This window comes from Astyanax mexicanus, chromosome 19 (assembly GCF_023375975.1).
Source record: "Astyanax mexicanus isolate ESR-SI-001 chromosome 19, AstMex3_surface, whole genome shotgun sequence".
NCBI classification, from domain to species: Eukaryota; Metazoa; Chordata; class Actinopteri; order Characiformes; family Acestrorhamphidae; genus Astyanax; species Astyanax mexicanus.
The window spans coordinates 1285416-1301085 of record NC_064426.1 but is presented as its reverse complement, the minus strand read 5'-3'; the positions used below and the strand labels follow the sequence as shown (position 1 = coordinate 1301085).

At 39.5% G+C, this 15670-nt stretch overlaps 2 protein-coding genes across 4 annotated transcripts in view; both read left to right on the top strand.

The window, feature by feature from the left end:
- Nucleotides 1-15670, top strand: part of ube2ka (ubiquitin-conjugating enzyme E2Ka (UBC1 homolog, yeast)) — a 315406-nt gene that overhangs the window by 2852 nt on the left and 296884 nt on the right. For 2 of the 3 annotated variants that reach the window (XR_007427162.1, XR_007427163.1), the window contains exons 2-7: nucleotides 1252-1345; nucleotides 2121-2179; nucleotides 2455-2537; nucleotides 3155-3254; nucleotides 4090-4218; nucleotides 4672-5044. Coding sequence is in view for 1 of the 3 variants with exons in the window: in XM_022676587.2 (XP_022532308.1) it covers nucleotides 1252-1345; nucleotides 2121-2179; nucleotides 2455-2537; nucleotides 3155-3254; nucleotides 4090-4218; nucleotides 4672-4746 (540 nt within the window). In the remaining 2 variants the exon portion in view is untranslated. Of the gene's footprint in view, nucleotides 1-1251; nucleotides 1346-2120; nucleotides 2180-2454; nucleotides 2538-3154; nucleotides 3255-4089; nucleotides 4219-4671; nucleotides 6011-15670 lie in introns of those variants that run through there. The other variant, XM_022676587.2, reaches the window with a different exon arrangement.
- On the top strand, nucleotides 8827-15426 carry LOC103034989 (neuronal acetylcholine receptor subunit alpha-9-II). The gene is made up of 5 exons (XM_049467766.1): nucleotides 8827-10654; nucleotides 11815-11969; nucleotides 12180-12360; nucleotides 12581-12932; nucleotides 13695-15426. The coding sequence occupies exons 1-5, from the start codon at nucleotides 10463-10465 to the stop codon at nucleotides 14399-14401; spliced, it is 1587 nt and encodes a 528-aa protein (XP_049323723.1). The 5' UTR covers nucleotides 8827-10462; the 3' UTR covers nucleotides 14402-15426.

Genomic DNA, 15670 nt, shown 5'->3' with positions numbered 1-15670 from the left:
AAAGTCTTAAGAGTTCAGAAATAATCAATATTTGATGGAATAACCCTGTTTTTTTATGCATCTCTGTATGTTCACCTCCACCAGTCTTACACACTGCTTTTGGATAACTTTAGTCAGTCAATGCATTTCCTTCCAAAATAAACTACTTTTAATTGTAATGTTTAGTAAAAGTTCTTATCTTTTAGATTTTTAAGCACATTTTGAAGGTAGCCAAAGCTTTCAGCTGATAACTGCACGTGATTTTTTTGGATCCAATAAATAAAATAAAGCATATAAACTGTCATTATATTTCAGACTGAGGACAACTGTGACTCTCTTAAGGATGTGACATATTTTCACACCAGCAGCACATGTAATTTGACCAGAGTATAAATAGCTGCAAGCTGAAATTGGCTGGGTCCATGCATGAATTAGTCTTATGGTGCCTAATGCACCAGTATAAAATATTATACATTATTAGTGCCTATACCAAAGTTTCTTAATAACCAGGACTGTCATAATAACATTTTTTGCGTTTTAGAAGTGATGGAGATAATTGATGATATTGTCAATTTAAGACCATTAAATGTCTCTGATCTAATGATAATAGAATAAGGTAAAGACAACACAATTGTAATTAATCATAGTTGGGAAATATGTACTTTTATATATTTTTTTCACCTACTGCAAAAGTCACTCTCTGTGTATGTGTTATATGGAGTCACCGTTATTGAAGCACTGATTGTTCATTTAGCACTTAGACTGACTATTTGTATATTTGTTCACATATATAACAGTGAACAGTAGTTAAAACACAATATATACCATATCAGCATTCTTAAATATTATTGAGGTCATGGCCATATATTTTATGATAAGTCGATAATGTAATTATTGTGGCCTGTCAGGCCTGTCCTATTCCAAAATATTAAAATTCACTCAAAACAGGCAGTGTTTTACCCGTACGACTGGCTTGTAATGACATGTTAGAGAGTCTGTTTCCACCAAACACTCACCTGCTGTTTCATGACACGATGTAGCTTCTTTCTTTACTCTGCCCGAGGTGAAGCGATCACACTATTTATTATTCATAATTGTTGACATGTCGGGTCGAGTTTAATGTGATTTATTAGCTTTACCTCAGTAAAGAAATACGCCAGTGTTTTTCAGCAGGTTCTGTAGCATGTAGTCGATTGCCAAAGACAGTTGTGATGTGTTTTAGATGAAAATCTGATAATGATTTTATAATAATTAAATTCTGATCGTTCACAGACGAGTAAAAATCAGATTAAAGTTGACCTGGTGGATGAAAACTTCACAGAACTGAAGGGGGAGATAGCAGGGCCGCCCGACACGCCTTATGAAGGTGAGAACCACTGTTTTCTGCTTTAGTGCTTTAGTTCTGCTTCAATGATGTCATGATATATATATATCATATGACGCTTTTAGACATTTGAATGCACTAAATAATGTTGTTATTCCTGAGAATGATGATGAATGTACTGTTAACAATAGTAATATTAATCTTCAAAAACATCATAGAAATAATATGAATTGGTGTCATTTGCTTGTTGTAACTCTTTCAAATTAAACTTTTTTTTCATCCTTTTTTTAACTCTGAATCTCTGAAAAACACATGTATTTACCTATTGAAAACATGTTCTGGTCAAAATCAGACAGCTTTACTTAATTTTTTACAAGGTTTCTAATCCGACGATGTTTACAAAACTTATGTGGCATTTAAAAACTGCATGTTTAAAACAAGTCCAATAATCCAATAGTTTTCTATTCTGTGGGTTCTGAGTATTGAAGAACAGGGTGAAAATAAGGAGGAGAATAATAAATTATACAGAGAAACAGATCAGAAATACAGTCTGAAATTATTATACAACTACAGAGTGAAGTTCAGAAGTGTTTTTTTTTTTTAGTTCTGTGGAGAATCACTTTTAAAATATGTCTAGCAGCATTCTTAGCAATACTGAGACAGTTCAGGAGAGATGTTCCTACATCTTCTGCAGTTTCTGCTGTAAATAAAAAAGGTTAATAATATATTTTTTAATATTTCTCTGCTATATTTCTCTCTGAAATGCCTTCATATCATGTGTATCGAGTGCTGATGCCGGTATTTGTGTGTTTTTCAGGTGGTAGATACCAGCTAGAAATTAAAATTCCAGAAACATATCCCTTCAATCCGCCAAAGGTATGTGTGAGCAGGAGCTCGGCTAATGTGCCTAATCTGGTTCTGCAGGATTGGGTGTTTTTGTGGCAGAAAGTCAGAGGTGGGGGTGGGGAAGAGGTTTAGAAAGTCTCTAGAAGAGGAAAATTCTTATAGTTAATCAATTAAAGTAAAATTAATGATAAATAATCAGAGATATAAGTAAAAATAAATAATTTAATTCTGTGTGTTTATTTACACAGTGATTTTTAACATAAATCTGACGTCCCCTTTTTCTCTCTTTCCCTGTTTTGTCTCAGGTACGATTTATTACGAAGATCTGGCATCCCAACATCAGCTCAGTAACGGGTGCCATATGTCTGGACATTTTAAAGGACCAGTGGTGAGACATTTAAGACTGTAATATAATTGCGCATCTCAAAAAATGAGAAAAAATAATTGAAAAATCACTTTGTTTCAGTAATTTGGAAAAAAAAAAAAAAGAAAAAAAAAAAAAAAAACTCATATATTATAGAAATGTATTACACACAGAGTGATCTATTTTAAGCCTTTATTTATTTTTTATTGTTGACTGTTTAAATGATTATGGCTTACAGACAATGAAAACCCAAAAATAATTGTCTCAGAAAACTAGAATATTTGTGGCAGTGTGCCAAGTCCTGCTGGAAAATGAAATCTGCCTCTCTATTAAAGTTGATAGCAGAGGGTCTGTCTGTCTGTCTAATTATCTATCACAAATTTCAAAATAAGAGTCTTTGGTCTTGATTGACTATTAATGAATAATGAAATACAAATAATGACAGCAAATTATAACAGTTATTAAAGGACATTTTAATTCTTTTTATTTTTTTGCTCTTTGTTTTATTTGGACTATTTTTCAGTTTGATCTCATAAATATGTCATGATATAATTGCCCGTATCCTCCAGTCCCACTGTTGAGATGATTAAAAGCATTATTTGCGTATTTTTGGTGTTTAAAAGTGAGGTTTTGTCTCTCAGGGCAGCAGCGATGACGCTCCGGACGGTGTTACTGTCTCTACAAGCTCTACTGGCAGCCGCAGAACCAGACGACCCACAAGACGCTGTAGTGGCCAATCAGGTACGAGCCGACCCGGCTATCGGTTCTGGATTCTGCTCATGGGTTTGATTTTTACAGAAGGTAAATGAGATGTAGTTTATTAAACAGTTAAGTCACATGATATCTATATTCATAAAGATCTCATTAATATAGACACTGTAATTTGGGTCTAACCAATCAGAGAGTAGAGCAATTCTCTTTGACATTGATGTAGAAGTCAAACTACACACAAATATCTGTATATTTAATGTTTATTACATTATATAATATTGGAAAAAAAATCTATGAATGTATAATAATCATTGAATTTTTTTCTTTATAATTTTTACATTTTTTTTTGTTTGTTTTTAGTTCATTTATAAAGGCCCTTGCAATTTACCGCAATATTTTGTACACTGGATTTTGTACTATTACCGGTTATTGACTGGACCTGAAGAGCTCAAGTGTCACAAATAAAAGGAAACACTTTTTGCTGGTAGTGTACAATAGAAGTCAATGTAAAACGATTTTATTTCAGGTCATTTTGGAGCATTTGCATTGGCCTATACATTGTAAAATTCATATAAAGTATGATAATCAATTACTCATAATGTCAAAAAATGCGATTTTTGCCTGACAGCAATGATACAGTATATTAACCGTGAACAGTATATAATTTTATTTACGGCCACCCTGGAAATAAAATAACCTTTTTTACATTGTAAATCTGTAAAATGTTTGTGGGAAAGGACAAATAATATATAATATTACTATTTTTTATCATTTTAAATAATATTTTTATGTGATTCTACGAGAAACAGCACTGATTCACTGTATAAATATGAATAAGTGACGTGTTTATCTGTGTGTTCCTCAGTATAAGCAGAACCCAGAGATGTTTAAGCAGACGGCTCGACTCTGGTCACATGTTTACGCAGGAGCTCCTGTCTCTAGTCCGGATTACACTCGCAAAATAGACAAACTCTGTGCCATGGGCTTCGATAAAGTGAGTATCACACGCACACACACACACCATTTTGATCGTTTTAGTTAGACAGTATACAGCGGGATTAGCCAGCAGACTACTAGCTAAGGGTAGCTAGCTAAGTTAAGTAAAGCTAAGCTAAGTAAACAAAACTGTAATAAAAAAGAGACTTTTAAAGTCTAATGAGTGCTGAATGGTAATCTACACAGATTTCTCTCATGAAAATGTTTATTGAGTGTAAAGCGCTTCTGTTTATTTACAGTAAGCTTAGATTCCCAATTTTTTCCAGCACTAAGGCTGGAGAATTAGCATTAGCATTAGCGGCTCTGATTATTTTTGGCAAAATGAAAGAATTTTAAGTGCAGTTTATAGTCTGGAAATATGCTATATATACAGTAACCCAGGTGTGTGACGTGCATCTGTTCTCTCTTTTATGTCTCTCTCTCTCTCTCTCTCTCTCTCTTTTTTACGCAGAACGCAGTAATAGTGGCGTTGTCGTCGAAATCCTGGGACGTGGAGACGGCGACGGAGCTGTTGCTTAGCAACTGAGCCTGACCCAGGAAGCAGGAGCATCAGCACCCCCAGTTTACTGAATTTAACCCCCCAGACACCCCCACCCCTCCAACCCTCCCTCCCTTCTGACTGTCTGACCACATCAGAACCCACCTGGATTCAGTCCTTACATCAATAAACCTCACCACAGCATCTCACACACACTCACACACTGTCTCTATATCACCCTGTTCACACCTGGTATTATCCTGTATCCTGTGTGACAGCTCTGAAAAAAATGAAGAGAGCACTTCTTCAGTTTCTGAATCAGTTTCTCTGATTTTGCTATTTATAGGTTTATATTTGAGTAAAATGAACATTGTTGTTTTATTCTATAAACTACAGACAACATTTCTCCCAAATTCCCAATAAAAATATTCTCATTTAGAGCATTTATTTACAGAAAATGAGCAAAGATACAGAGCTTTCAGACCTCAAATAATGCAAAGAAAACAAGTTCATATTCATAAAGTTTTAAGAGTTCAGAAATAATCAATATTTGGTGGAATAATCCTGGTTTTAATCACAGTTTTTTTCATGCATCTTGGCATCATGTTCTCCTCCACCAGTCTTACACACTGCTTTTGGATAACTTTATGCTGCTTTACTCCTGGTGCAAAAATTCAAGCAGTTCAGTTTGGTGGTTTGATGGCTTGTGATCAGAAATCCAGTTACAAGCCTCACAGGAGATGCAATAAAATCAATGGCTAGCCAATTGATCAGATCACCCAGGATGCAAATGGTAATGCCAGGTGTGAACAGAGCCACTCTCTCTCTCTCTCTTTTATTTCTTTTTTTCTTTCTTTCTTGATTCACCCTTTCCTTTTAAAGTAACGTGCCTTTCTTTTGTTCTTCTGTCTACACATTCATCTATCTACTCCTCCACCCACTCATCCTCACCTCCTCAGACTGATCACATGATTCTGGTCAAACTCTGCCCACTTTTTTTTTTTTTGCACTCAAACCTTTTTGATTTGGAAGCGCTTTTTTTTTTTCCTTTCTTTTTTTTTTTTTACCATCGTGGTCAGTCAGTCAGATAAACACACACACACACACACACCACTCCTCACAGGTAGCATTCTCAACCGATCAAGACTGGAAAATACTTTAAAAAGACAAACAAAAAAAGAAGAGAGTCGAGAGAATCACGGATTCCCACCGAACAAAAGAAGAAGAAGCGGCGCCTGCGGAATAAAAACAGAAAAACAAAAGCAAGAGAGTTCATCTGTAAATAAAGCTATTAAAGTCTGTATAAATTAAAGCAACGTGGCAATGCTCTTATTTGAAACTGTTTTAAAGTTCTCCTTCAGCTCCGTCACCTCGGCTCGGGACCGCCCACAGGCAGAGCTGAAGCCGGGCGGCGACGCCGTCTCGTCAGATAGGAGATTCTCGTCAGATGCAGTTCATTCCTGTGTTATTTGTGCAAATATATACTTTACCCAGTAATTCAGAGCTAAGAAACAAATGGTTAGAATTAGTCTATGGAGGAAAAACACCACCAGCCAAGTACTATTGAGATAGGTAGGTGTTTAGATGTTTAGAACAGTTCTGTTTACACTAGTTAAAAGTAAAAATCCATCCCGGGGTTTTCTTCCAAATGCCTGCTGTGATTCAGAGTGGATTTTTACTTTCTGGACCTGGACTACCCACCTCTGTGTGTAAGTAACTATAGGTTTAAATAGGATCTCCGGTGGATTTGGTGTTTTACAGAGACTCTAAGACTATGTCAGTGGCTGAACTGCACTTAATCAGATGCGATTTGTTTGTATGTATGAATATTCATGAGCAAAAGCCGATATCCTGTCGTTTTTTTCCCTGCCCACTCCTCCACTGGACTAAAGCAGTGTTATACCGGATCACCAGAGCATTTATTCATACTAGAGACACACCTACACATTTTAAAATGAATAAAAAATGATTGAATGAGACCTTTAAAATGAACCGTGTATAATAAACAGCGGTTTTGTGGCTAATGAAGCGAGTAGAGGGTTTATGGTGTGATGTGCAGGGTGTTCTTTCTGCTCGGGTGATTCTGCGTGTATCATGAGAAGAGTGATACGAGTGTGTGTGCGTGTGTGTGAAGGTGAGGTCACTGCGAGGCGCAGTTGGCAGTGTGTGTTCAGTGGGCCGTGTGTAAGTGGTGGAAACAGGAAAACAGCAGCAGATGGTTCATTCAGTTCACTCTGTGTGGTCCTGAACGAAGGTTTACTGCCAAATTATTAGGACACTTCATAAAAACCAATAGGCTATTCAGTGTATGTTCATTGTAACCTAACGCTACGTTAACATTACCAGGCTAAAGTGACTCAAAACAGATTTTTTACTCAATGTGGCTTAGATCAGATTTTTTCATTGCTGTGTGAACGTTCAGTGCCAAAACCGATTTTTTGAAAATCAGATTTGAGTCACTTTCAGTTAGTCACCATTTTTACAAGCCATTGCACTGAACTGTTCACTGTAGGTGGTCATATTAAGCCCTATCCAGACAGCATTAGTTTCTCAGGGGTAATGGTGTAGTATTAGTTCTGGATAATTTTCTCTTTTATGGGGTTTTTATCCTCTGTGATTTTATTTCCGTCCAGAACGATCATGTTCGTGTTTTTCTCAGACGTCCTCTGAGAAAATTACAGGCTGAATTATCTACTGTTTTTCTCTGAACTCCGTGCTCCTCCGCTAATTTTAGTCCCGTCTGGACGCACATCTCTGAGTTTCGTCTCCTCGCCTTTAATAAAATAGATATTTGTCCACTGCCACACACCGTAATTACACTTTGGGCACGCGTTTCCACAGAGATCCACTTTAAAAACACAACAGCGAGTGGAAATGGAGGAGCTACTGAACGTGATGTCATGTGACCGAGAAAAACTAATGCCTAAAAACTCACTGATCCTCCTGTTTTTTTCATTTGCAGTACGGATGCAGGAGTTTTATCACTAAAGAGTCGAAGTGTGAAATATTTTACACAGGCGCCCCCTGAGAAAATAATCCCAACCAGATAGGTCTTAAGCCATCATCCATCTGCACCCATAATTCACCTTTAACATGAGCAATCACACTGTATGCAGTGTTAAGTCAACCTTACTGACAAGATAGCACCTCACAACTTATACAGGTATGGGCGTTCCCATGATGTCCCATGATTTTTAGCATGGGTCTGTATGATATATACTCAATATATAATTAGTTAAGCCCTGGTATGTCAGTATATATGTGTGTGTGTGTGTGTGTGTGTACTCCCCCATGCTGAATAAACACCTGTTATCTTTAGTGTCACACAGTTCTGATTCATGTTTTGTACTGCCCCCTTTTGGCCAGCTGTACTATTACATGCAAATGTGTGAACACCCCTGGTCATATTATATGGTAGTGCTGTTGTGTAATAAATTTGTTAAATAAACAGAATAAAATGTGCAGATAAACATTATATTAATATTATACTGTACTGTAGATTATTTCCTTAGATAAAAGTTATTAGGATCAATAAATGATTATAAATTCAGGCTGGTATGGGTAATATCTCTTGATCTACCCATTCATGTGGAGTTGTAGAGGTTCCTGGAGTTGTAATGTTCCTCCTGTGATAATACATCCCATAATAACTACAATATTCTACTAATAATTAATAACTACAATATGTTACTTTACAACATGTGTAATAATGCCCTGCTAAGTGCAGTTCAGCCACTGACCTAGTCTTAGAGTCTCTGTAAAACACCAAATCCACCGGAGATCCTATTTAAACCTATAGTTACTTACACACAGAGGTGGGTCGAGTCCAGATCCAGAAAGTAAAAATCCTCCCCGGGGAGGTTTTATACTTTTAACTAGTGTAAACAGAACTGTTCTAAACATATAAACACCTAAATATCTCAATTGTACTTGGCTGGTGGTGTTTTTCCTCCCAGACTAATTCTAACCATTTGTTCTTTAGCTCTGAATTACTGGGTAAAGCATATAAACACTGATGTGTTATTCACACAAATAACACAAGAATGAACTGCATGCTGTTCCTAGAGCTGTTAGTTATCTCCTATCTGACGAGAAGGCGTCACCACCCGGCTTCAGCTCTGTCTGTGGGCGGTCCCGAGCCGAGGTGGGCGGGGCCATGAATACTAATTCACGGGTTGATGTAGACACGGTGCTTTTCCTGATCGACTCGTTTTTCTGAATATTTTCTTTTACTAGCTGCTGCAGATAAAGAGGAAGAGTTTCATGTGCAGCATCATTTACATATACATACATCACATACAATGTGAAGTGATGTCAGTGTATTGCTCTTCAGGATATGAGGACAGGTGTGTGTTTGTACAGGTACAGGGTGTGTGAAGACTCTTCAGAGGGATGATCAGTAATGATGCTAACTGTATCCGTCTCATCATCTCCGTTACCTGCCCACCCGCTGTGCTGCTGATTGACAGCTGAATGCCTGGCTGGCCTGATGAGGCCCTGCGGCCCGAGAGCGTCCGGTTTCAGGCGGGTGATACCCGACCCCGCCGGGTCCTGTTGCCCCGTCTGAACGCAGCAGTGCGGTCAGTGTGCTGTCCGCCAAACGCCCATTTAGTGCAGCGGTTGAGGGAGGAAGCAGACACCTGTCGCTCTCTCTCTATCTCTCTTTATCTGTCTTTCTTTATCTGTCTTTCTCTCGGGTCGGTGTAATTGGGGTTGGATGGAGTACCGGCCCGGTTCAGTTCAGTTCTCTGCATCAATGTGAATCATCCTGGTTCAGAAATGTACGGGACGCTGCTGGCTGTGTGCTTCGGGACGCTGGTCCTGGAAGGTAAGTGTCAGCTGCGTGGTTTGTTCAGGGGAGTTCCTGATGAGTGCCAGTTTCACCATTATAACGTTTTTGATGGTATTTTTTGAGACTGCACTTGAAGATACTTTGAAAGTTCTTGAAATTCTTCTTTTCGAATAGACTGACCTTCATTTAATTTTAAAGTGTTTTTTTTTCTTTATTTAGTTGAGTAGTTGTTTCTTCTCATAATCTGAGATATTAGAACATTACTGAAATATTCACTATTCACTGTATACCTGTAACTCTACCTCTTCACTACTTTACTTTAACTGATGCTCTCAAACTTTACATTAAGAGACAAGAAATGTTTAGCAGTTTTTTTCAAAAGGTTTCAAGAATATTGTTCTAGAAATGTTCTGAAAAACATGTGATGTAATAATAGTTTGCCTCACAATGTTATTAGAATGTTTATTTATGGAAACGTTAAAAGTAATATTTCCAAAAAGTAAAAACACTGAAACAAGTGACATTGCAGCGATGTTGGAAAGAACGTTAAAACGAATCTTCTAAGTACATCCATCAGCAGCCGAAGTCCGAGAGAAAGTAGAAGGAGTACAGCCACCTCGCTCTCGCAAGATTATAACGGTGAATATAATGATCATGTGCTAAAGACGCAGACACAAATGAAACAAAAAATCTAACCCATATGCACCAAACCAAGGCAGTGCTGATTGTTCAGGGCAGTGCCGTGTGAAGTCAAACAAGCCTGTTGATTGGCGACAGTTGAAAAAGAGGCGGAGTCTGAATTCATATGTATCGGAGTGTTGGGAGCATCAGTAGTTTCTATGGTAACTGGCTTTATAAATTGAGGAGAAAAAAAGGTAAAATTCGAAAATAGTTGGAAAAGATATAAAACACGCAGAACTTCACAAAATCAGCTGTTACTTGTTTATTGTGTGTGTGTGTGTGTGTGTGTGTATGTGTGTCTGTGTGTGTGTGTGTGTGTGTGTGTGTGTGTGTACAGTAGCTCACTCAGCACAGGGACACTTTGCGCAGCAGCTGCTGAATGATCTAATGGAGAATTACTCCAACGCCCTGCGGCCGGTGGAGGACACTGACAAGACCCTCAACGTCACCCTGCAGATCACCCTGTCCCAGATCAAAGACATGGTTAGACACACACACACACATGCGGTACACACACACTGTGCAGTATGTCCAAAAGTGGGTGGACTCCTGCTCATTCAGAATTTAATGGAAGGTCAGGTACTAATGATTCTTCACAAGGGGGTGCTGTTTACCCTCATGAAGTTTTTATACGAATTAGGGAGAGTACAGTAGGTCATGCTGTTTCTCCATCAGCAGCCGGAGTCTGAGAGAGAGAGAGAGAGAGAGAGAAAGTGGATGTTTAATGACTGTACATTAATGTTCTTTAATCTCGTCTCTGTAGATGTACAGTCTCACCTGGACCTTCAAATAACCTCAGCAGGATCTGTCTCTCCTCTTACAGTCAGACAGAGAGACAGTTGTTACGTCATCCACAGACGGTCAGTAGTAAACTCTCGCTCAGTCTGGCCGAGTGTCCGGTGCTGACCGGCCGTCTGGGCCGGGTTTCACTGACCTACTGACCCCACTACTGTTATATAACAGCACTGGCAGTGTGTGTGAGAGAGAGAGAGAGAGAGAGAGAGAGAGTGTGTGTGTGTGTGTGTGTGTGTGTGTGTTAGTTAGAGAGAGAGAGAGAGAGAGAGAGAGAGATAACGTGGGAGAGTGTAATTGGCTCGGTAAACTGGTAAACAAATACACACTTGATCTTACTCGAGACCTGCGGTGTCACTCTTTTTGGTGGCAGCGGTACAACGGTATACCTATAGCAGCTTTCATTACCTAACAGGCCACAAGGTGGAGCTGCAGAGGACATGTTTCTACCTCACTCACAAGATAACACCTCCCAACTTGTTCTTTTTAAGATTTTTTAAAAATACTTTCTGATTGGATTTGTAGGAAACAGAGAGAGCACAGTAGGTCATGCTGTTTCTCCATCAGCAGCCGGAGTCTGAGAGAGAGAGATAAAAAAAAAAATTATTATTTTTTTTTATTTAAATATAGTTTAATTACAACTTAATATATGAAAAATACTTAAGTTGCCATAAGTTGTTCCAAAAATAGTACATTCAGTATGTACAGTATTTCAGTACATATTGAAATTTTTTCATGTTAAGTATACTTTTAAAAATATATATTTAATAAACTTTTACTTTTACAAGGGTCGACGAGGTGTATTAGTGTATTTTGTGTGTGTGTGTGTGTGTGTGTGTGTGTGTGTTCAGGACGAGAAGAACCAGGTGTTGATAGCGTACCTGTGGATCAGGCAGACGTGGTACGATGCGTTTCTGAAGTGGGATAAGGAGGAGTATGATGGGCTGGAGGTCATCCGTATCCCCGGCAGCCTGGTGTGGAGACCTGACTTAGTGCTGTATAACAAGTACGCCAGTACGTCCACACACACACACACACTTTTAACGTTTGTGCTAATCCCTAATAGTATATTCAAGGAGTATGTTCTACAGAATCGTTTGAATTTTACATTGTAATTTCTGAGTAATAATTTCATTACAAACGATTATTAGTGTGTCTTATCGCACCTGTGCATTTGTGTGTGTGTGTGTCTGTGTGTGTGTTTGTGTGAGTATAGGGCTGATGATGACCTCTCAGAGACAGTAGACACTAACGTGGTCCTGAGGTACACGGGAGAGATCACCTGGGACGCCCCGTCCATCACTAAAAGCTCCTGTGTGGTGGACGTGTCCTACTTCCCCTTCGACAGCCAGCAGTGCAACCTCACCTTCGGGTCCTGGACCTACAACGGCAACCAGGTACACACACAGCACCCCCCCCCCCCCAGTGAATCTGGTGTATTTGTGTTGATTAGAGCTGTTTAAAGGTTATTTTTTCGCTGAAAAACTTGTTTCCGAACAAGAAGCATGAGCAGCTTCTCCCCCAGCTCTGCTGTGCATGCAGCTACCGTAATACACGGTTTAGATGTGCACTCCAAATTGTTATAATTGCGTCTCAGACCATCTCCCTTGTCTTCAGGTGGACATCACCATGGCGATGGACAGCGGGGACCTGTCTGACCTGGTGGAGAACGTGGAGTGGGAGTGTCACGGGATGCCGGCCGCTAAGAACGTGATCATGTACGGCTGCTGCTCGGACCCGTACCCGGACATCACGTACACGGTGCTGCTGAAGCGCCGCTCCTCCTTCTACATCTTCAACCTGCTGCTGCCCTGCTTCCTCATCTCCTTCCTGGCGCCGCTGGGCTTCTACCTGCCGGCCGACTCCGGAGAGAAGGTCTCGCTCGGGGTCACCGTGCTGCTGGCCCTCACCGTCTTCCAGCTGGTGGTGGCCGAGAGCATGCCCCCATCCGAGAGCGTTCCTCTTATAGGTGAGGAACCGATAGTTTATTACTGGATGCAAAGAAATCCTTAAAAAATTTAAATTGAATATAATTTAAAAGTTATTTTATTTTAATTCAGTTCAAACTCATATATTATGTAGATGTATTAAACACAGAGTGATCTATTTTAAGTTGATGATTATTTATGGCTTGAAAATTAGAACATTACGTATGTAAGACCAATTGGTGCTTTTGGCAGTGTGACAGTGTGCCAAGTCCTGCTGGAAAATGAAATCCGCCTCACCATAAACCCCCACTGATTGGTGGAAACTTCACACTAGACCTCGAGCAGCTTGGACTGTGTGTCTCTCCACTCTTCCCATTTTATTTGTAACTCTGCTCTCTTGATTTGAAAATGAAATGTAAAATTCACTGATGATCAGTGATGGTTTATGAAGATGCAGATTTCATTTTCCAGCAGGACTTGGCACACAAATATGAATTGTTCTTATATAATATTCTATTTTTTTTGAGACACTGATTGTTGGGTTTTCATTGGCTGTAAGCTATAACAATTTTCAATCAACAGTAAAATAAATAAACGCTTAAAATAAATCACTCTGTGTTTAATACATCTATTTAATATATGAGTTTCACATTTTAATATTCAATATTCTACTTTTTTGAACAAATACATTCCCTAGAATCTAGTAAAAAACCTTCTATGGACAGTAGAGTCATTTACTCCAATAAATATAAAATAAACTTCTTCTGCATCAGTAACCGTTGATGTGTTTGATGATGTTTTAGGTAAATACTACATCGCCACAATGATGATGATCACCGCCTCCACCTCTCTGACCATCTTCATCATGAACATCCATTTCTGCGGCGCCGAAGCCAAACCCGTCCCACAGTGGGCCAAAGTCCTCATCATCGACTACATGAGCAAGATCTTCTTCGTCTACGAGATCGGCGAGACCTGCGCCTCGGCCTCACCCATCAGCCACGACCAAGATATTGACGATTATTTCGGCCTGAAGCCTCACAAGAACCCAGAGCAGGACAGACAGAAGCTCCTGAAGCCCAACGGGAAGCCGAGAGAAGCCCCGGGACCGGGGGGTCGGAAGACCCAGAACTCCAAAAGTCAACCACAGCCACAAGCCCCTCAGTCCTGCAGGAAGAGGGATGGGTTTCAGAACGAGGCCCTCCTGAAGAACACTGCGTCCTCCTGCTGTCCGGAAGACGAGAAGCCACCCGCCGGAGCTCTGCCCTTTGACCTCTGTATAATCTGCGGCGGCAGCAGTACCGGCAGCATCCTCGGCGCCGTGGGCGGAGACTCCAAGGTCATCCGTAACGTGGAGTACATCGCCAACTGCTTCCGAGAGCAGAGAGCAACCTGTCTGAAAGTGGCGGAGTGGAAGAAGGTGGCCAAGGTGATGGACAGATTCTTCATGTGGATCTTCTTCATCATGGTCTTCCTCATGAGCATCCTCATCATCGGCAAGTCGTCGTAGGAAATACCAGGAAAGTGACACCATAAAAACGATAAAATCACTCTACAAAGGTCTTTGTAGAGTTGCACCAGTTGTAGTTGCTGTGTGTTTATAATACGATTTTTCTGTTTTTTTTTGTTTATTCTTCATCATGGACCCCTTCATCATGTTCTAGGTCAGTAATAGGCGAAGCGTGGGACGGGTCCGGACCCATGCGTTGTCCAATGCGGAACCAAACCGATAAACTACAGAGAAGGATTTCATTCTGACCATGTTCATTTAAAGCAGTGTAACTTTTCTAGTCTTTAAGGTAAACATGCTTCCTGCTTTATTGCGGCACAGTAAACTCACAGACCAATCACGTGTGCTGTAAAATCACCACACGCTCTCATCAGCCAATCAGATCTGTGCAGATGTGGGAGCACGGAGCCGCACAGGCACAGTAGGCAGTGAGAAGTTTCAGTCGGAGAATAAAACACACGAACAGTAAAACAATTAAATAAAATGAAACTGTTGTTGTTATCGTGAGACTGGTCTCCTTCTGCTGGACGTCACTCCGGTTTTATGATGAGTCTGTAATCTGATTACTGACCTTTATCTGTAACTGAAACTCAGTACCCCCTTAATACCTGCTTGGTACGCTGATTAATGATCATCTATTACCTGTATACTGTTACTGCCCAGCCCTGCCCATACCATATCCATGTCCCTGCCTGAGAACGATCCACTCTCAACTGAGTATCCTGCTGTTCCTGTGCTCAGAACCTCACTGTAGATGAAGATAAAGTACACTTTAATACAGGAATAAATACAATATTTCATTTCATTTATTAATATACATCCATTTCTGCATTTCAGACTTGTTACAGGTTCCAAACGAAGTTGGGACAGGGGCAATTTAGGGCTAATAATGAGGTTTAAGGTTTAAAAAAGTAAATAAATACATTTTCAATTGGGAAATTATAATTATGATTTGTTATAAAAGCAGTATAAAGAGTCTTTAAAGAATAAAGATGAATAAAGGATCTTCAGTTTGTAACAAAAATGTGAGAAAATGATTGAAATGTTTAAATACAATGCTGGACAAAAAAAAAAGATTAGAAGGTATTTTCAAGGCAAATTTCTCTTCTACATCCCATAATATCTTTAAACCAAACAAGGAATAGGGAGGAGTTTCAGTGTCCACAAGCTCCGCCCACTTCTCTACTACAATACAGAGTTACTATATTCACTAATACCACTTTACTACAACTTTACTACTGTACACAACACAAGCCTTATGTTCACCAT

What these genes read in the sequence shown, in the direction of transcription:
- LOC103034989 (XM_049467766.1), top strand. Translation starts at nt 10,463, where the DNA reads ATGTGTGTCTGTGTGTGTGTGTGTGTGTGTGTGTGTGTGTGTACAGTA. An exon ending in GGACCTACAACGGCAACCAG is followed by an intron (nt 12,361 to 12,580) that starts GTACACACACAG and finishes CCTTGTCTTCAG; the next exon opens with GTGGACATCACCATGGCGAT. An exon ending in CGAGAGCGTTCCTCTTATAG is followed by an intron (nt 12,933 to 13,694) that starts GTGAGGAACCGA and finishes ATGATGTTTTAG; the next exon opens with GTAAATACTACATCGCCACA.